The 21,914-nt window shown below is 48.5% G+C and overlaps 2 protein-coding genes across 2 annotated transcripts in view; both read left to right on the forward strand.

Moving 5' to 3' along the window:
• Positions 1-21,914, forward strand: part of LOC103692519 (60S ribosomal protein L9 pseudogene) — a 1,198,372-nt gene that overhangs the window by 427,224 nt on the left and 749,234 nt on the right. The gene's annotated exons all lie outside the window — the stretch shown is intronic.
• Positions 1-21,914, forward strand: part of Dhrs3 (dehydrogenase/reductase 3) — a 33,803-nt gene that overhangs the window by 10,117 nt on the left and 1,772 nt on the right. The window contains exons 2-5 of the mRNA NM_001037199.3: positions 14,857-15,000; positions 15,596-15,715; positions 16,040-16,278; positions 20,180-20,305. Coding sequence (NP_001032276.3) covers positions 14,857-15,000; positions 15,596-15,715; positions 16,040-16,278; positions 20,180-20,305 — 629 coding nt within the window. The remainder of the gene's footprint in view (positions 1-14,856; positions 15,001-15,595; positions 15,716-16,039; positions 16,279-20,179; positions 20,306-21,914) is intronic.

Genomic DNA, 21,914 nt, shown 5'->3' on the forward strand with positions numbered 1-21,914 from the left:
CTCTTCTTGTGTAGGCCTTGGTGTTCTTATCTATGAAATGGGCATGCGTAGCCCAGTCTCCCAGAAATTTGGGGCTAATGCTCAGGCTCTCTATCAGGTAGGTGCCTTGTCTCACTCAGCACCTGTTACAGAAGCCACACACAGAGTCTTTGGGACTGGAAGATTTCACAGTCCCAGCAGGCAGTAGAATAGTGGCTATAGACTCACTGGGGAGAGTTCTCCATTGGGGAGGAAAACGCAAATGGGTGTTAACTATGTCCTACTGAGCCATGAAAGAGGACACTCTGGTCTCCCTGAAGGTTCTCCACAAGGGTAGACTGTGGAAGGGAAGGGCATCTGGAATTCTATGAGGACACAGGGACCTTGCAGGAATTTCCCAAGTGTGACAAAGGGCCAGCCTCTTCATCTGCTGTCTACCAGGGGAATTGCCTGCATGCCACCTTAGTGTGAGAGCAAAAGCCTAGGAACACAAGGATTCTGATGGAAAGGTAGTGCAAGGAAGTGGCCACCATCTTTGACCCCACTGTTAAGAAAATACTTCCCTCATCCTGAGCATGACCTGAGCAGGGTCCAAGTAAGATATAAGGATGAGGTAGATGTAGCCACTGGCATTAGGAAGCATGGCTAGGAAAGAATATAGATGACAGGCTGGCCAGAATAGAGTGTCCAAGAGAGGTGAAGAAAAGGCAAGGGCTGAACCCCTGAGCTGGTAGCTATAGATGGAGTTTGGACTTGATTGGGGGAGCACTGGGGAGACCTAGAAGATTTTCCACAGAAATGCATGACAACGGGGTTAAAGGACAGTGAGAGGAGACCTGTAATAAGCACTCTCTGAGTGGCGGGATGGGTGTCTCCCTCTGTGGTTACTTATATAGGGCTAGTCCCCAGGAAAAGCCCTGCCCTTCCTGATGCCCCACAGCTGCCCTTCCACTCTCCTGCTTCCTGCAGGATGTGCTGATCCAGCCCCTTCCTGCTGTGATGCTCCACTTCCTCTTGAATTTCTCAGCCCTGCATGCCCAAGTCCTGGCTCTGACAGCCCACTAGCAGTCAACTGGAAGGTCATCTCCATGGCCTGTGACCTGTGTCCTCTCAGAAAGTAAATGGGCCCCTTAGCAAACGACCTTAAGGCTCTCTGAGTTCCTTGCTTGCCTTTGGAGGTGAGGCAATAAAATGCTTAATGAGCTAAGTCTCCCTGGGAACCAGCAGCCCTGGAGTAGCATGGGGGAAGTTCATCTTTCTCAACTGCAGCTTAATTCTCACTTCTGCTGGAGGTGCCACCTGCCAGGGCCAAGGTTACCTAACTAGTTCCTGACTGTACTCTTGATTGGCAAGCTTCTAGGGCCTCAGTGCCCATATCTAAAACGGGTCAGAACCAGCAAGAAACCCAACAGATAAAGACTATGGTTGCATAACACTGGTGACCTGAGTTCAATCCCCAGAACCCATGTAAAGTTGGAAGGAAACAACAAATGCCGCAAAGTTGTCCTCTGGCCTTCGTCCACGTGCTACAGCACACTTGCCCCCTCAATACACCATGCATATATATGTGCACAAGAATTTCTTTGAGAGATTTAGATGGATTAATCTTTGAGAGATTAAGGCTCAGTGCTTAAGAACGCTTGCTTGTTGCTCTTGCAGAGGACCCAGGTTCAGTTCATAGCACCCACGTGATTGCTCACAATTGTCTGTAATACCAGTTCCAGGGGATCGGATGCCCTCTTCTAGACTTTCTGGTACCAGATGTGCACATGGTATATATGCCATACACAAATATCTATATGCAAGCAAATACTCCATCCGCATAAAAGAAAAATAAGTAAATCTTTAAGAAAATTTTATGCATATATGTGCTCCTATTCTTTGAGCCATCTCTGCAGAGCATTTTAGATCTTGAATGGCAGATCTGTTTCCTGCTACCCAGGAAGGGCAGAAGGCTCATGGCTTAGCAGTAGCATTGAGTGTTGCTGATGTGAGTGCTGGTGTGACCAGGTGATCGAACCTGGCTCTCCACTTGGTTTCCTTCTTTAAGGTCACCATGATTAAAGGAGCCCAGGATTCTGATGGCCTGTAAAATCCATGTCCAGTGAAAAAGTTTTACCTCAGAAAATATGGTAGAGAGGCCTAGAAGATATCCTAATGTCAACCGCTGCCTTTGTACACACACACACACACACACACACACACACACACACACACACACACGGGTGTGGAATCACTTCAAGGCTCTCTCCCCTCCACAAAGCAGGTTAAGCGTGAGTTTCAGGACCCACCAAGAAAGTCAGTATAAAGGTTCCTGAGTCACAGAGAACTGCTTAACTCTAAGGGGCTGAAGCCCCACCTTCCCCTTGAAAATGACTGAGGGCCAGTGGGCACAGCAAATGCCCTAGGCTTTCTGTGGCTCCGGGCTGTCCCTAAGCAGGGCCAGCATCTCTGGCTGCTCATCAGCCTTCCTGCTCCAAAAGCATTTTCTTGCACTTTTGACCTTTCCCAGTACAAGGAAGCCAGCCGGAAATGACGGAGCCCAGAGACCCCAAGTGACTCATCCAGCCACATAGCTTGTCCACTCCTGAATAGATTCCTGGGAACCCTGACCAGGCTGCTTCCCACCCAAACGGTAGCATAGCCAAGGAGCTAAACAGTCTGTCTGGGAGCAACGTCATCCAATGTGACATATACCTGGAGAATATTACTCCCTTCTTCATGAACTTTCCATAAAGTCCAGAGCCACGGCAGACACTGGGAGCCACAGTAGACGCGTCCTAATACACTAGACAAAGACCAGAGCTGACCTAAAGCCCTGCCCCTGAGCTTGGCGGACCCTTGAGAAAGGTACAGGTTTAGGATACCCCTGCAGTCCCTACTACAAGGAAGGCTGGTGGCAGATAGTGGAAGCTACCAGTCCCAGAGAGATGCTCCAGGAGAGGCAAGCCCTCCAGCTGGGCGGGGCCTGTGGCTGGGGGTGTGGCGTGGCGCACAGTTCACCCAGCGGCCAGCAGACTGGCTGCGTGTTGCAATGTCTGGTGGCTTTTGCAGTATCCTTTCAGCGCGTGCAGCTGGACTGCCCTCGCTGAGGAGCAAGGAAGCAAGCATATGGCTGGAACAAACCTGGTGTCTCTTAACAGGCTGCATGTCCCGGGGCTGTTGGCACTACGTAGTCCGTTTGCAGCTCTGGGTTCGGCCACCAGTCAGCAGCATCCATGACATCGGGTATTTGCTGCCAGTCTGGTCATGGAGGAAGAGCCTGAGGTCTGAGTGGCCAGAGAGCTATACCCCTTATCTATCTTCAATCCTTTACTGTCTGGGCCCAGCACCCATCTCCTGTCTCCCAGCTCCTTCCCATCTGTACTGGATATGCCACTTGCCCCCACCCCTCCCCTATCTCCACTCAGGACCTCACCCCCTTATTCCTCTACCATCCCCCTACTTGTACCCAAGATCCTAACCCCAGCCCTGTATTCACCCCTTACTTTGTCCCTACACATATTTAGGACCCAAATACAAGCCTCCTACTCCTCACCCCTGCACCTATCTTCAGCCAGAACCCCCCACCTCACCTCTGCCTGCACTTTGTATTCCAACCCCAAGCCTCTACTAACCTACATACTTCTCCCCTCCTCATCCAGTCAGGAAACCTAATTCCTCCCCCACCAACCAGTGCCTACCCACTGCAGTCTACCACCGCCCCCCCTTTGCCCCCCGCATCTGCCCCACTTTCACCAACACCCCCCTACCCTACCCCACCTCCACTTGCAGAAAGACTTCCTGGAGCCTCCTGCCAGTCCTCTGAGTGCAGTGCCTGGCTACTGTCTCCATCATGTGAGCCTGCTGGCCAGTCTTGCTCCCTCTGCATGGAACACACAATCGTAAGGAGGCAGTGTGGTATCTGTTAGATGCCAGGGACAGGGGCTACTCTGCTATTGGAAACTGTTTACAACCTAGGTGGTAGGCCTCCCATTCCCCTCCCCTCTGCTTCACCAATGGCATGCTTTCAGAAGTTGAAGCAACCTGAGGACTTACATCTTTCTCTCCTCAGATATCCAGACTTAGCAGAGCCCATTTTCCCCAGTGCAGGAGGAATGGAGCTCTGGTTGGCAGCTTTCTTTTTGCAACTTCTCCTCAGCCCTTTGTGAGCCTGGTCGCTGCCCTGGAAGCCCACAGCCAACCCTGCAAGCCTCCTAGATGCCTCTTCTCCCATCACCCCCTCCCAGTCACCTGAGCATACTAAACCTCCTAACAAGTCCTATCCAACCTGGATCCTAAATTCCCTTCCAGGATTCAAAACTTGTTCTAACATCCAAACCAGAGGCTGTCACGTCTCTGCTCATAATACTACCTTCACCAACACCCTCACTATCATACTCAAAGTAGAATTCAGTGGTGTCCTCTGTTTAGCTATGACCCACTGGCCTCCTTCTGGTGGTTATCACCACACCATCATTACCCAGAGCTCCTTCCTGCTTGGGGGAGGGGGGCTGTTTATACATCGGCTGCCTCTTTCTCCAAGATAATCTGCATGACACCCTCCTTCACACCCCTCAGGTTTCTGCTGAAACCTTATTTCCAGCAGCCTAGCCCTTTAGTACCACTTCCATCGGCCCTCTTTCTCTGCCCCCTGTGCAGCTCTCTGTTCCTCCTGGAACAGCCACCCCTATTTTGCACGGTCATTGGGAGTTTTGTTTAGAGGGGGTTGTATGTGCATGCGTGTGTGTTGGTATGTTTGAGTGTGTGTGTGTGTGTGTGTGTGTGTGTGTGTGTGTGTGTGTGCGTGCCTGTATGTGCATATGAAGGCCCTAGATTTCCTCAATCACTCTTCAGGTTTTGTATTGAAGTAAGGTCTCTTGCTGAACCCTAAACTTGCTGTCTGGGCCATTCTCCCTGGCCTCTTGTGCTGGTGCTATAGGTGGACTACAGTGTAGCTTTGGGAGTCCAAAATTTGGTGTTCATTCTTACCAGGCAAGCACATCAAGACCCACGGGGCTATCTCACCAGCCTATAAGGTCAATTGTGTTTCATCTTTCCTCCCCCTCCCCCCAGCCCTACACACACACACACACACACACACACACACACACACACACACACACACACGTACCCAATGCAGACTGAACACAAGAATGGGATGAACTGATGCCCAACTGTATCCCAGAGCAGGCAAGTGTGCCTTATAAACAGTTACCACTCAGTAAGCAGTCCATGGATGAGTGAACAAAGGTCCAAACTCTGCATTAGCTTGGCTTTGAAATCCATGTACTGCTTTGAAACTTCACATGGGGCAACTGGCATAGGTTCCTTGAATTACCTGGGTTCAAATCCCACTTGGCTGGGAGGACATACTGCCCCTATGTAACATGCCATGAGTGGGTAAATACTGTCTCCCACTCTCTCCTCAGCTCCTACCCGCCAAGATCCCCTGGCCTTCTGCTCCACAAAGTCCAAGTGGAGGAACTAGGGTAGAGGTCACAGGGCTTCATCCAGGAACTATAGTCTGTGTGTCTCCACCTTAGTGGCTTGCCCTTTGCTGTCTGTGGTAATAAGTGATATTTGTGGAAAGAAGCAAGGGCCTTTGTTCTAGCTAGAGAGAGCAGCTGACTCAGAACCAGTGTGAGAATCAGGCCAGGGCCTGTTGGTGGGAGTAGGAAAACCCCAGTCATGTCTCACTTGGTTTTTGAGCAAGGCTGAACACTGCCCCTTGGCAAGTAGCAGTTTTAGGATCTCAAGAGCTATTGTGGAAAGACAGGAACATCTGTATCAAAGAAAAAACAAGGGATGGGGGTTGGATCAGGGGTCAGTCATTGGGGCTGACTTCCTGAAGGCCACTTGAGTATACACTAGAGCAGTCACGGGGAGATGGGATGCCCTTCAAGGACGGGGCACAGAAAAGTCACATTGAGGTAGGAGGACCAGGCTGAATGATTGCTCAGGTGGATGCTGATATATCCTGAGAGGGCTGGCAAATAGCAAAAACGTGGCCGTCACTAAATTTTACTGAATTATGAAATCCAATAACAATGACCAGCTTAGATTCTAGAAGGGTCTCTGGCTGTTGTATGACATTTTACCCAAAGCAGCAGCAAGGTAGGAGAGCATCAGCTGGGGCCATGGCCACAGTCTGCTTGAGGAGAGGAGGCTGGACCTAAAGTGGCTAGATTCAGAAGGTAGGTGGCAAGGATTCTGATGGGCTGGGTGCAGAGTTCGAGAAAAGAACCTATATGGGACTACAAGGCATCTTTGGGGAGGACAGAGGAGGCATCTGCAAGTGGCAGTGTGGACGATGAGGCCCGGTGTTCTGGTGACTGAGCCCACAGCTCCGTGGCTCTCTGGCCTCAATGTCACAGGGTCTCTGCGCTCATCCGTTAAATCGAGATAACAGGATTCACCTATGGTAGTTGCAAGAAATGACCACAAGCTAAGTAATTTATAACTACAGGTCTTAGCCAGGCGTGGTGTCACAAGCTGAGGCAGGTGGATCGACAAGTTTAAGGCCAGCCTGAGCTACAGAGTGAGACCTTGCCTCATGGGGAAATAAACAAAACAGGCAAGAACTACAGTTTAGTCTATCAGCGTTCTGGGACCCATTCCCTGATAGATTGATTCCTCTCTTTAACCCTTTCATCTCTAATGAAGACTACACAGGTATCACTAAGCAACACGTCCAGGTAGTCCAGCATGGACCCTAACACATGACTGTCTTTCCTTGGGGGCCTTAACTGTGTCATAACTGCAAATAAGGGTACCGTCTTGAACACTGGCTGTCAGGACTTGCACATAACCGCACAAGGTCACTTACCTTCCCACTCTTCCTGTCGTGAGGATTTAATATAAGATTCCCTAAGATTCCCTTAGGTTCCTTCTAGAACCTAAGCTGGACATAAGATAGGGACATGCTCAAAGCAAGAGCCCAAGCCCAAGAAGTGGTGGCCATGGCTTCCCTCCCCCACCTGTTTTTCCTATACTGCCATCAATAGGAGCCCATGACTTCTTGGCCCCTTTGGTCCACCCTGCAAGGCCTGGGCATCCTCACAGCCAATGAGGATTGTCACTCTGACCTACTTAGTAACCACCTGGCCAGCAGGAGCAGGAGTCACACAAATACAGGATTATGCTGCCCCCCCTCCTCTGGGAGACCATCCAGACAGGCACATGGGTGTTGTAATACCCGGACGTGTTGCTTAGCGATACCTATGTAGTGAACAAGCACACAGGATCCCTTTGTTCATACAGGCAGGCAGTGGCCAAGGACGCAGGTTTGAGAATTAGACAGCGTATGAGTAAATTATGTGGTCTTCTTCATCTGTGCCTCAGTTTCCTCCTGTAGCGATGTCTGTGGGCTCTTACCTAGAGTTATCAGAGTCAGCTGGGACATGTGGTGACTCATTGAAGGGCCAAAAGTCCAGGCAAGTAGCACCTGGCCTGGAAGAAGTAGCGACCTGGCTCCAAGTTGCAGCCAGGTGCTTACGGATGAGCTTTGTCACTGCTAACCTGGGGTTGGCCATGGGATTCCAAAATAAACCTGAGGCCATTAGTATTATAAAATAAATACTAATGTCATTGCCATTAACAGAAGAAACACATGCTCCTTCTCATAAAAGATACTACCACCTAGGACTCAGGAGATGGCTTAGTCAGCAATGTGCTTACTGTATTTCCATAAGAACCTGAGTTCGGATCCCTGGCACCCATGTAAAAATCTGGGCCCAGCACCACAAGCCTGTAATCCCAGTCCTGGGGAGATAAAGACGAGAGGATCTCTGGGGTTTGCTGAGCAGGTAGTCTTGCTGAATCAGTGAGCTTCAGGTTCTGTGAGAGCCCTTTGTCTCAGGTAAAAGGCAACACCTGCTGCCACTCTCTGACCTCCAAACAAGAGTGAGTGTACAAGCTTGCTTGGGGACAGACAGACAGACAGACACACACACACACACACACACACACACACACACACACACACACACATACTTCCTGTAAAGCCAGAGCTGTCCGTGGTGGTGCTGGAAGGACCATCTGAGGTTCTGTGTCTTGCCTCCTGATCAGAGTACGCTGAATGCAGTAGCCACTCCTCCCTGTCTGACTCCTGTGAGCATGGTGCATGGAGCCTTGGGGAATGACACAGGGAAGGAGGCAGCTCAGCAGGCACATCGTCATCGCTTTGAATGCTTGTCATTTGGAAAGAAAGGGGCTTCTTGTGTGTGCCCAGGGTGACAGGACAATGCTGGCAATGAGTGAGGACTGGAGTGACCACGTATGGCTTGTCATAAGAAAAGGGGCCTCCTATCAGAGCCAGTTAGGAGCTATAGCTTCAGGTCAGATACTGTTTGAACCAGTGTTTGTGGAGGCAATAGTTCTAGAAGCTTGATTAAAGTGACACTTCTGTGGCTAGCTGGGCAGGCAGAGAGGGTCCTAAAATATGTCTTCCAAGATTCCTCTGTCTCAATAGCCCCAGAGGCTCCTCCCTAGAATTCCCAGGAACTTCCAGAGCCCATCTTGTAAACCTAGCCTCCTAGAGAAATTTGCCCATTAAGGTCCTGCAGTTGACCTTGCAAATTGGGTAACTTGGACCCTCTTGCCTGACTGGCCCATGGCTGTGGCTAAAGGATGTCTTTCAAGTTGGGGGAAAGGTGAGACAGAGACCACTACAGTTCTAGAGTTCTGAACCAGACAAGACTGTGTCGAGGAGCAGTAGGACAGAGTACCGCAGTGTCTCCCATCTTTAAATTTGAAAATGTGCTCTGTCCCCAGACCTGTAAGCTACTTGGGAGGTCAGTGTAGAGTAATCCTATGTTCAAGGCCTGCCTGGGCTACAGAGCCAACTCAAGGCCAGTGTGGCCAACATTAAACCCTGTCTCAAAATGTTTTTATAAAGAGGAATGGTTGGAGGATTACAGCTCACTGGCAGAATATTTATCTAGCATGTGCTGGGTCCAGAGTTCAATCCCTGGTACCACCAAGATAGACAGACAGACAGACAGACAGACAGACAGACAGACAGACAGACAGACAGATAGAGTGTGCCATGTTCATGTCTCAGACACCACAGGTAGTCCCCCCAGGGTTGCACCCATCCCTTTTTGTTCAGGACCACCCTAGCTCTGACTGTAAAGTAGACTGAAATTCCCAAGCTCACTCTCACACAGCCACAAGCATGGCTCTTAATTAGCATCACCCTATCACCTATCTGCTGTGTTGGGTGTGGGAGCAAGAAGCCATACCCCTCCCAAAGCTCTCTAACCCATTCTGCTGCCCTGCCTAACATGCTTGGTGTCTCTGCTTGGCATTTTCCTTCTGTCTACAAGGCCAATATCATCAGTCCAACTATAAGTCACAGCATTCATGGACCATGAGCTCCTTGGCCTGTCAAGTCTTGGACCTGAGATTACCTGCTCATGTCACTGGTGGGATGCCCGTCTCACCCTCCACACTCCTGCCACACATGCAGTCAATCTCTTGGGTATCTCCCTGGATTTGGAAGAAAGGGGTGAGTAGGGAGGAATACCAGTGTCCTAGAATCAGCAGACTTTTCTAGAAGGGCCAGCACCACGTGACTGGGTCAGCTGACCATGAGCAGTGCTGGATTCACAAGATGAATGAATGCCTGAATGACTCTGAGCCAAGGCAAAGGGCTTCCAAATGGTCGACACACTCATCTGTCTGCCAGTGGAAGCACAAAACAAGGGCTAGTCTTAGCAGGGAGGAGCGGAGTTTCTGAGTCATACAGCTGTACAGATAGGAGAGGCGTGACCCTGGGCAAGTCACTTTATCTGTCTGAGACCTATTGTGCGGGGAGTAACATGTCCACCCACACCATGTCGGCATGAAAGAGGGCATTCCGTGTACTTGACACAGGGCCTGGGCCACGGTGAGGTATCTGTTAATATTAGCTGTTACCGAGTGTTGTAGGAAGGGTGGAAGGGGAGGCTGGAGAGGCTTCAGAACTAGGGGCAGTCAGGCACGGCTCTGCAGAATGAATAGGAGTTTGCAATGTTTTAGAGAAAAACAATGAAGAGAGATAACAAATAGCTACCTCATCATGGGTAGAGGCCCTAAAGAGGTATTAATGAGGGGTTGGAGAAATGGCTCAGCAGTTAAGAGCACTGGCTGTTCTACCAGAGGACCTGGGCTCAATTCCCAGCAACCGCATGGCAGCTCACAACTGTCTGTGTTTCCAGTTCCAGGGGATCTGACACCCTCACAGGCATACTACCAGTGTTCATAAAATAAAAAATAAGTAAGCTATTCTTTTAAAAAGAGGTATCAAGGAGCACTAAAGCTAAACAGGGGTTATTGATGCTGAGTTACAATGGGGAAGTTTTATATTATGCCTCTGTTCTTATTGGTGCCCGTGTTGCTTTGAGACAGGGTCCTTCTGTGTAGCCCAGTTTGGTCTTGAACTGGCCGACCTCCCACTTCAGCCCCTTATACTTCAATTATAGGTGTGTACTATTACACCTACGTTCCCGGTTGTTGTTGATGTTGCTACTGTTGTTGATTTTTCCTTAAGGTTTGGAGTGGGTGACACATCAGGAGTGAGGAAGTCAGAGGACAACTTAGAGTAGTCAGTTTCTCCCTCTGCCACTTGAGTCCCAGAGATCGAACTCTAATCATCAAACTTGGTGACAAGCACTGAGCCATCTCACCAGCCCCTGATTTTTAAGACCAAAGCCACCTTGTTCTTTAGAGATGTTTCCCATAAACAGACATAAAGAACTGAGTGGCAGAGAGATCTGACCCTTCCCCCAGTGTCCATCTGAGGCTGCTTGCTTCCTTGACCTGTTGACCCTTAAGTGACTAGCGAGGATGTCGAGGATGATACTGTGACCTGTCTATCCTTCATCCCCAGAAGAATCCCAGCAGAGCAAGCCTGCAGGACACCCAGCAGGCACCAGCACTGTGCTGAGTCCCCTGCCAGGGATTTGAGAGGAAACGTACAAGGCTTTACTTTGTCTTCAATACTACTGGGGATTGAGATTAGGACAGTGAATAGCAGTTGTCACTGACTACCTATGCTTGGAGCCACATAACAGTGATGTTCAAACACCAGCTCTGTCACTCTGTGTGTGTGGCCTCGGATAAGATGCTTAGGCTTCTCTGACTATTCCTTCCCTGTGAATAGTCAGTTCGGCTGGCTCCTGGGATCCCCATGGGTCCTTTTGTTTATTCTTCCTCCTCTGACCCCCTGGTTGTGACTGATCCTTGATCATTCAACCTTCCTTACAGGAATGGGTTCCTGAGGTGGGAACTGCGTATCTTTTGTTCCCCTAGGTCCTAGCCCTGGGCTCAGTAGCCACCCATAGTGGGTTCTCTGGCCCTGGCAGATAGGTGGATGAGGTTGTGGTAGAGACATCAGTCTGGATGAGACAACAAGGAGGGCTTCCTAGGCAGGAACGAGCACCAGCAATGACAGATTTAGAGTGGGATTTTAGGTCTTTCATACTTAACCTGCAGAGGGTAGACTCTGGGTTCAGATCCTGCCCCCACCGCACAGCAGGTGTATCTTTGGATACCTGACTTAATAATTGAGCCCCGATTCCCAAGTATAGGTAATATACATCTCTAGCGGAGAAGAGCTTCAGCTGCTGACACTGGCAAGTAAAGCAAAGCAGGGCAGGCACTGTTGGTAGCCCACACCAGGGGTCAAGACCTTTCCTTCCTCCTTCTGCTCACCTGCCCTGAGAGGGGAAAAGAGCAGAAGCTCACTGTTTGAAGCCCACTGTTTAACTGCACAGGAGACTGGAGGCCAAGAGGTGTGAAGACCCCAATCCTGACTTTATAAGCTTAGTCTAACCTGACCTTGCCAGCTGGTCAGCCAGGAAATTTAAGAGGAAGCTGAAGTAGTCGTGAGGACAGATGGACATAGTGTGTCCTATCCAAAGACCATATGCATCCACCAGAGGACCTGAGGGCACAGGCACATAGGGCTGTACATGTTCATAGACACGCACCTCTCTCTGCTCGCATCCAGCAGAGATGCAGGCTTATAGACACATGTTCACAGATGCATACACACAAGGCATGCTCACAGACGTAGACGCCCACAGATATGAAGCCACAGATGCACACTCTCAGATACACATGAACACTCAGACACACATACATTCACAGTCACGCAAATGCATGCATGGACTTATGGACACACAGGTGCACGTTCGGTCAGGTTCAGAAGTACTAGCACTCCCAGACCCAGACACACAAACACCATATTCGGAGATTTGCTCCGAGGGATGCAGCTTCCCCCCGGCACTCATCTTTGCCCAGCACCATGGCTAGCTCCTTGTCTGCACATGCTGGGTTGAGGGTGCTCTAGGAAACCCTATGCCTCACTGACTCCTGGTTCACACAGACTTACTTATGGAAGGTTCTGTGACTGCTAATAGGGCAGCCACAGAGGGTCTTTCAGCTTCGAGGGGTAGTTTAATACCCACCTACAGTATCCCAGTTTTGGCCCTGTCATTCATCAAACAGGCAACATGTGGCTCAGTAGGCACTGAGATACTAAAATGAACAGAACAGAATTGGATCCTAGGGACTCAAGGTTCACAGAGACACTTAGCCAAGGTACCAGGGAGAGAGGTAGAGCCACTCTGCCAGCACACAAGGGGCGACCTCAAGAGGACCGGGTTTCTGATGGTGGCTATTGCCTGTTTTCGGGAGACAGTGTGCACAGACCTTCACCCAACATGCCTGACCACCGCTATCTCCCTGGGCCATCTTCCAGCCCAGATGACAGGGCTGGTCTCCTTAGTTCCTGATTGCAAACATTCTGAGCAGATCATGGCACACGTTAGACACTGGAGCAGACCATGGCAACTGGCTGTCTCTGAATAACCAAGAACCAGGAGCAACATATTCCTCTAGAGTCATGGAGCAGCCAGGCTCCTTCTGCTTTGTTCTAAGAAAACCACGGGAGTTCATAATGACATCCAGCCCCTTGTCGGTGCTTTTAAAGAGAAAAGAAACATAGATCTGTGGCTAAAGAGATGGCTCAGGACTTAAGCGCACTTGCTGCTCTTGCAGAGGAGTGGGTTTAGTTCCTAGCACCCACCTGGTGCTTCCCAAACAGTTTTAACCAGTTCTAGAGGATCACATGTTCTTCTGGCCTACACAGGTACTTGTTTGCATGTGGTACGCATGCATACATCAGGCACACACACACATACATATAAAATTAAAATAAATGTATAGAAAAGAAAGAAACACAGACTCTTGCTGGAGACTTGCTTCTCTTATGCTGATTTTCCTGAATTGTGGTGTTCCCTACCTCTATCTCTGTATCAAAAATCTGCATCTCAGTGTAGCTAGCTCCCCAGGCACCCAAACCTGGGCTCTTTTGTAGGGGAAGATGTGCTGTTCTCCTTCAGATCTAGACTGAATACTAGCCAGGCTTCAATTCCCAGTCTTTTGTGGACCATTCATACATCTCCTTTAGCACCCCGCTTACAGGTCCCATCAAGGTCACTAGGTAACTCCTTCACTTGTCACCTGATGGCTAAGGAAGCCCTTGCTTCTCAGCAGGAGTCTCACTGTTGGTTTCCTGTCTGTCCTTGCATCCTTCCTTCCCAGTGTGACCACAGGGAGGCGGAAGCCCTCCAAGGCCTTGTGGAAGAAGAATGTGACCCCCCCCCCATCCTTCCTAGTGGCTGGTGGGAATAATCACAGCTCCAAACTTAATTGGTGAGAAGACTAGCTGGTTTCTGACAGAACACATCCTGGAATATTGCCTCTAAGAATCAAGTAAAAGGCTAGAACTGGGCTGGCAGGAGGTGTCCTGCTGGGAAAAATATGTCAGAAAGGCTTGATCTTCACACACCAACAGACTGTTCATAAGTGTGCTCAGAAACAGCTGGCTCTCTTAAGAGTAGGGGATATCCCTCTTAAAATCTTGTTGGGGCAGGAGACATAGCTCAATGGTTAAGAGCACTTGCTGTTTCTTCCAGAGAACCTGAGTTCTCTTCCTAGTACCCAGATCGAGTAACTCCAGCTCCAGGGAGCTCTGACACCCTCTTCTGGTCTCTCTTGGATCCTGCACCCATGTGCACACACCCATGCACAGGCACATAGACATATACATAAAAGTAAAAAAGAAAACTTATTGTTAGCCAGTGTGGTTGCTGGTTTTATGTCAACTTGATACAAGCTAGAGTCATCTGAGAGGAGGAACTCAGCTGAGCAAATGCCTTCATATGATTGGGCTGTACATAAGCCTATAGAACATTTTCTTCATTAGTGATTGATGGGGAGAAACCCAGCCCATTGGGGGTTCTACCACCTCTGTGCCAGCAGTCCTGAGTTCTGTAAGAAAGCAGGCAGAGCAAGCCAATAAACAGCACGCATCCATAGCCTCTGCCTCAGCTCCTGCCTCCAGGTTCCTGCCCTGAACGAGTTCCTGTCCTGATTTCCCTTAGTAATGGACTGTTAGTAACCTGGAAGTTTTAGCTAAATAAACCCTTCCCTCCCCAAATTGCTTTTGGTTGTGGTGATTTATCACTGTGATAGAAACCCAAAGAAAGACAGCAAGCACAATGGTGTAGCAGGTGAAAACAGTCCTGGCAACCTAAGTTTGATACCCAAACGCACAACAGAAGGAGAAAATCAACTCTTAAAAATTGACCTCTAACCTCCACCCATGGACTGGCAAGCACTGTGGTACACTCAACATACACAAACAAGAACAACAACAAAAATGGTAATAATAACACTAATAATACAGTTGATTTGCTTTGGGCAGTTCACTTTTAGATGGAATCAAGGTAACCAGCATTTTAAAGACTATTAAAATTCTAAATTCCTGGCAACAGTCATTGTCTCAATCATCTGTACCACCAATTTCAGAGCCACCTATTCCATGCTAGTTTTCTCTCCTTCCAGATTGTTCTCTGGGGCCGGACTGAGAAGTGCCTGAAGGAGACAACAGAGGAGATTCGGCAGATGGGCACAGAGTGCCACTACTTCATCTGTGATGTGGGCAACCGGGAAGAGGTATACCAGATGGCCAAAGCTGTCCGAGAGAAGGTTAGTAGCCTGGCAAGTCTGGCCCCAGCACACTGAATTCATATGGTCTGGGCGGGAATGGTGTCATGACGGACTGGCTTTATACAGGGCACCTTTTGTGTACTTTCCATGAAGCTAGTCCAAGTTACGTGGTCAGAGACTGACATTAATAGCACAGTAAGAGTAGGCCCTCTGTGGTCCCTTGGATACTTAGACACTGTTAGTTTCTCTCTGAGACCAAGAGGAGCAAGTGTCCCATTGCATTCTGGGAAAACCTTTTCCATAATCCAAGACATTTGGGCTGGGTAGACGACTAAATGCTAATAGAGAAAAAGACTTCACCCTGTTACACATCCCACTCATGGTAACATTAACCATTTTTATGTGACCATAACCTCATTTATTATAAATATGCTATGTTCTGGGTATAGTATGTACCATAAACTATTTCTAATCCTCAGACACAGCTGGTATGGCACCAGCGCCATTTATAAACAAGACTGATGCTCAGAAAGGCCATGTGGCTGGTGGTTGCGGAGCCTGGTCTGTGCCCCTCCAGGTACAGCCCACAGGGACTGGCTGCCCTCACGGCTCCACAGCCCCCTCTTGCCCACAGGTGGGTGACATCACCATCCTGGTGAACAATGCTGCTGTGGTCCATGGGAAAAGCTTGATGGACAGCGATGATGATGCCCTCCTCAAGTCCCAGCATGTCAACACCCTGGGCCAATTCTGGGTAAGAGTTTTTCTGGCCCAGAGCCAGCCATAGGCAATGCAGGAAGCCTGTGTGAGGTAGAGAGAAAGAGAGGCTCAGTAGGACTGAGGATCATGGTAGCAAGGATGTTCCACAGCAAAATAACTAGATAAAAGAAATGACTGGCAGGGAGACATAGGAACTTCTGACTGGCTAACCTAGTGTTCTGCAGTGGGAGGTCTCAGTGATTGAAGAGTGTCACTAGAGTAACTATGCATCCAGAATAGGCTGTTCTCCACAGTACAAGGGTACAGGGCTTGGCAGAAGCTGTACCACTCCAAACTGACCCCTGCTATCTACCCTCAGACCACCAAGGCCTTCTTGCCACGTATGCTGGAGCTCCAGAACGGCCATATTGTGTGCCTCAATTCTGTGCTTGCACTGTCGGCCATCCCTGGCGCCATTGACTACTGCACATCAAAAGCATCAGCCTTCGCCTTCATGGAGAGCCTGACCTTGGGGCTGTTGGACTGTCCGGGTGTCAGCGCCACCACCGTTCTACCCTTTCACACCAGCACCGAGATGTTTCAGGGCATGAGAGTCAGGTCAGTGGGAGAGACCAGCCACCCCTCCTGAATCAACCCAGCCAGTGGTCTTCACAGGAAGAAGCCCCCAGAGTCCCTTGGCCTTGGCCTCGCACTCTCAGACCTCATTTTCCACTCCCAAGGCAATGGGATATGACTGCACTGTATCAGCTACTTTTCTGCTACTGTAACAAAGTGCCTGACCAAGGTAATTTAAGGAAGGAAGGGTTTGTTGAGGTTACAGTCTGTCCTGGTAGAAAGTCATGGCAGCAGTAGCAATGAGGCAGCTGGTCACACTGCATTCACAGTCAATAAGCAGAGAGAGCTGGATGCTGGTGTTCGGCTCCCTTTCTCCATTTTGTTCAATCCAAGACCCGCTACCCACATTTAGGACCCTACTTCTTAGTATAGGGGCTCACACAAAACTGAATGGGCATCACTACCCAACAACAAGAAGGGAAATGAATATTCACATATGACCTGCATAACAAAGCCCATACCCATAATCCCGAGTGAAAGAAGCCATGTGATCACATTCTGCACGGTCTCATGCGCACGGCATTCTGGATCAGGCAAAACAATGGTGCTAGAGACAGGATCGGTAGTCTAGAGCTAGGGAACTGTGTGGCGGTGGTTAGACAAGCAAAAGTTAATTGAGCTATGAGCTGAAGATGTGAGCCTTAATTATAGAGCCAAGACAGGCGAGGTGGTTTGGTGGGTAAAGGAGCTTGCTGCCAAGCCTGACCATCTGAGTTTGATCCCTGAGACCCAAATGGTGGAAGGTGAGAACTGACTCCAGCAAGGTTCCTTCTGACCACCACATGCATTCGGAGGCACATGCCCACTTACACATATACACAGCATGCACACAATCATAACACACACACACACACACACACACACACACACCAATAACTTTTTAAATTAATAAATGGAAATTATAGCCTCATCTGAAGAAATCCCAAGGCCCACTTGGGCTTAGTGTTCATGCTCGAGTGTCTGCCTGGGGAGGCATCATGCTGTCGCTTGCTGTAATGTGCTGTAATGTGATACCAGGCTTCATTGCCAGTCTGTAAAATTGGGTGATGACTGACATTATGGCACTGATACTGAACATTGTATCGGTACACATCACACACCACACACCCAATTTAGGGGAAGATTTATTGCCTCTCAGAGCTGTGCTTTGCTTATCTGTTAAATGGCAGGAATAGTAATTTACCAGATAGATTGCTGGTAAAGTGAGAGATAATAATGAACCTATCGTCCCTAGCACAAACCCTAGCTCACACAAGTTCCTCATAAAAGAGATGTCTCCCCTGTTATCTTACTTTTTGAGACAGGGTCTCATCTGTAGCCCATGATGGCCTTCAACTTGTGGTGATTCTCTGCCTCGGCCTCATGAGTGCTTGGGATTAGAGCAGTGTCCTGCCACACCCAGCTGTTGTTATTTTTCCAAGACTAAACATGGTCTTGACGAGTTTTGCTAGAAGACAGTCTCTTTAGGGTGTGTCCAGAAGTAGACAGTTCTACCTAGCATGCAAACAAACCATCACTCATTCTGAATTTCAAGGAGGTTATACTAGTGACTGTACTGATGTCCTGGAATCAAATCCCAGTTCTCTGTAACTCCTAGCTCGTGACTTGACTTTTCTGTGCCTCAGTTTCCCTGTTTATGTTTTTGTTTACAGTAATTGCCAACTTCACGGGTTGGGGAAGAGCCTGGGTGGAGCTGACTGGCTCTGCCTGCTTATGAGCACTAGGTGAACATTAGGTGTATACTAGCAAGCTACCTGTAGCTATGCAAGTGACAGCCAAGGGTCTTCTGGAAGACCTACGTATGCTTTAATCAACTCCTCTTTATTGAAAGAAAAAGGAAAATAGAAGAGCCGTTGTTTTGTCCTGTGGCCGTCTTAACAGTTGATTGGGATAGGACCATCCATCCAGCAAGATTCACTGTATCAGAGACTACCATTGTTTTTATATTTACTGACTTATTCTGTATTCTAGCCATTCCTTGAAAATAAGCTGTAAACCCATTTCACAGTTAGGGAACTGAGTGTCAGAGAGACATCATCAGTATGAGGCCGTACAGCTGGAATTGGGCCAGATGAGCAGGCTTCTTCTGCCTACGTCCCAGAATCCTCTGTTTTCATCCCAGTCACCATGGAGAGAAAGAGGGAAATCTTAACAGGTTTGAGGCCTCTCCATTGGGTTCTTCTGCAGGGGTTTTACCAGGAAGGGTCCCCCAAAGCCCAGACAGCTGGGCCTTGCTGTGCTGTCTCCCCTCTCCCAAAAGACAGTAATGGACACAGGGAAAGGCTGGAGGCTGCAGATATGCTATTCTGTGACTGACGTTGCAGTGAACTACATCAGCATGCCCTTCTCTAGAAAACCTAGGCTGCAGGTTTATGGGGCTCCAGGAATTGCTATCTTGGCCTGTGAAGAAAATCTAGTCATCAAAGTATGACCTGAGTTTGTTCTCTAGAATTCACATTTATAAAAATCCAGGCCAAGGTAGCATACACTTGTCATCCCAGCACTGTGGAGGCAGATATAGGCAAATCCCTAGGGCTGGTTGGCCATTCAGGCTATCCAAGTTGCAAGCTTCAGGCCATTAAGTGACCCAGGCCATAAAACAGTGTGTATGACGCCTGAGAAACAATACTGAAAGTTGACCTCTGCCCTCCACACACATTCTGCCCATATTATTTTCCTCCACACACATAAACACTCATACCCACACACCCACGTGTGTACACACACACACACACACACACACACACACACACACCCCAAAGCCACACTTGTCACACAACTGAAAAGGTATAGGAGGGTTACAGCCTTTGAGCTTGCCCCTTGCTCAGGAATGGCATCAAACCTGATGACTCACAACCCTTAATCTTAATGGTACCAGAGCCCTGTGAGGGACAGAGGTCAGGGCTAGCAGCATGTACCTTCAGAATGAAGACGGCCAAGAACAGAAACATTGGAATAGTGGCTAGTATTTGCCACTGCTTTCCTCTGCCTGTTTCCTTATCCATAAATTACAGAGAATATTTGTGCATGGGCCCGATACTCAGGGAATTATTATGGTATGAGTCTGGGATCAGATGCCTTTGAACAAGCATGGGAAACCCCCATTGTTCAAGTATCTGATCACCTGTTCATCTGGGAGTCCCATGGAGAGACACTTTGTAAGTGACCGACTGGTTAGCGAACCAACAGGCTGAGTACCTCCCTAGCAGAAAGGCCCAGCAGAGGAGTGGGGCAAAATAGCAAGTATTTATTGAGCCCCTACTGTATCTAGGTACTACTAGATGCTGATGATGCAACAGGCATCGAGATTCACTAGGCCTCTACCCTCAGAGGGCTTCTAATCTGATAGGGAGATGGACCATTGACAAGGGAGAACTTAACATACAAGGTCAGTCTAGGTTCAGTTGATGTGGTTAGGCGAGTAGAAGAACATAAGAGCAGAGGCTACCCAGCCATGTGAAAGGATGGGGTCTCTCCGCAGAAGAACTAGGAGTGAGCAGGCCATAAAGATGACTGGTAGGAAAGAGGTACAGTAAGAAAGGCGGAAAGATGACCTATGCTGCGGAATGTGGCAGGAGTCCAGTGTGCCAGGAGGCCTGGAGAGCGTTGAAGAATGAGCCCAGCAGGGTGGACTCTAGTTCTATGACTCTGTCAGAGATACTATCTGCTAGTGGGCACACTCCACTCAGGTGGTGGGGATGGGTAGCGCAAGATCGAGGGAACATGGGTCTCTAACAGGAGTGGACTGGGAGAGAATCGCACAGTCTCGAGTTCCTCACACAGAAGATCCAAAATAATGCCCTCAGAAACATGAGCCACTCACCAACATGCCCAGCAGAAGGGTCAACTTCTCCAGGAGAAACCAGTATTTTCCTGCCTTCAGGTTTCCCAACCTCTTCCCGCCATTGAAGCCAGAGACAGTAGCCCGGAGGACAGTGGAAGCTGTGCAACAAAACCAGGCCCTTCTCTTGCTCCCATGGACCATGAATATCCTCATTATCTTGAAAAGGTATGGGATTGGGGAGAGATAGCTCTTCGTCAGGTTCAGGCCCAACTTTTTCCTTAACTTCAGTGGGCCCTAGTGGGGGAAAAGGCAATAGGCCGGAGAATGTGAATGTGAGATCGATTAGTCATGTCTGCTGGGGCCAGAAGGTTGGGGAAAAGGCAATAGGCAGGAGAATGTAAATGTGAGATCGATTAGTCATGTCTGCTTGGAGCGGGAAGTTGAGGAGTGAATGACACCTCTGATTGTACTGACCAGTAAGTAGGGCAGACTTGTTGATCTAAGGATCTCTGTGAATGATTTGTTTGCCTCGTTCGTCTGTTCTTTCTTTTTTCTTTCCTTCCTTCCTTCCTTCCTTCCTTCCTTCTTTCTTTCTTTTTTTTTTTTTTTTGGTTCTTTTTTTCGGAGCTGGGGACCGAACCCAGGGCCTTGCGCTTCTTTCTTTCTTTCTTTCTTTCTTTCCTTCTTTCTTTCTTTCTTTCATCTTTGAGGCAGAGCCCATTGCAACTCAGGCTTACCTGGAACACAATACAAAGAAGCTTAGGTTGGCCTTGAACTTGAAATTCTCCTGTCTCTCTCGTCCTGGGATTATAAGCATGCACTACCATGCCTGGTTTAAAAATTATTGAGGGATCCAAACATCTCTTGTTTGTGTGAGTTTTACCTATCACGACTTAACTGCATTAGAAATTAGAACTGAGAGGGGATGTTGGATTTACACATCAGTTTCTATTTATAATCTTTCTCATTAATAAAGAGCAGTAACCAGAACTATTAAATTATCATAAGTGTTTTATTTGTTTGTTTGCCTTTATAGTCTTTTCAGACAGGATTTCACGAAGTATCCCAATCTAGCCTCAACTCATAAATATATTTTTATGACAAATAACTATATTTTCTAAAATAACACAGACAAGTAGTTAAGAGGGACGCTGGATTGTGTTTCTGCAAGTCTCTCCATTGTCTGGTTTCATCTGAAACAACTAGATTCTTTTTTTTTTTTTTTTTTGTCTTTCTTTTTTTTTTTTTTTTTTTTTCGGTGGGGACCGAATCCAGGGCCTTGCGTTTTCTAGGCAAGCGCTCTAGCACTGAGCTAAATCCCCACTCCCCAACAACTAGATTCTTCCATCTGCTCTTTATTTCAGTGGATTGGGATAGTCCCTGTAGCAAAACCTCTGGGAAACTGCACTGCATGTGAAGAGAGAATAAAAAGGAAGAGCTGGGATGTGATTCTGTTGACGGAGAGCTTGTCTAGCTTGTGTGAAGGCCTAGAATCAGTTCTTGATGCTGCATAAACCAGATGTGGTGGTTCCTGCCTATCATACCAGCATGTGAGAGGGAGAGGCAGGAGATTAGAAGTGTGACATTTATCCTTAGCTGCATAGTAGATTTGAGGCTAGGCTGGGTGCTGTAAGACCTTCCTCTTAGGGGGAAGAGGGGAGAGAGGAAGGAAGGAAGAAGGAAAGGAAGGGAGAGAGAGAGAGAGAGAGAGTGTCTACTCTGCAGTGTATTTATAAATATCCAGAAGAGATCTCAGGTACCCCCCCCCAAGAATTCCTAGACCACATTTTTAAGAAATACTACTCTATAAACTATCAGGCATAGCCCCAGCTCC

This window comes from Rattus norvegicus, chromosome 5, assembly GCF_036323735.1.
Source record: "Rattus norvegicus strain BN/NHsdMcwi chromosome 5, GRCr8, whole genome shotgun sequence".
NCBI classification, from domain to species: domain Eukaryota; kingdom Metazoa; phylum Chordata; class Mammalia; order Rodentia; family Muridae; genus Rattus; species Rattus norvegicus.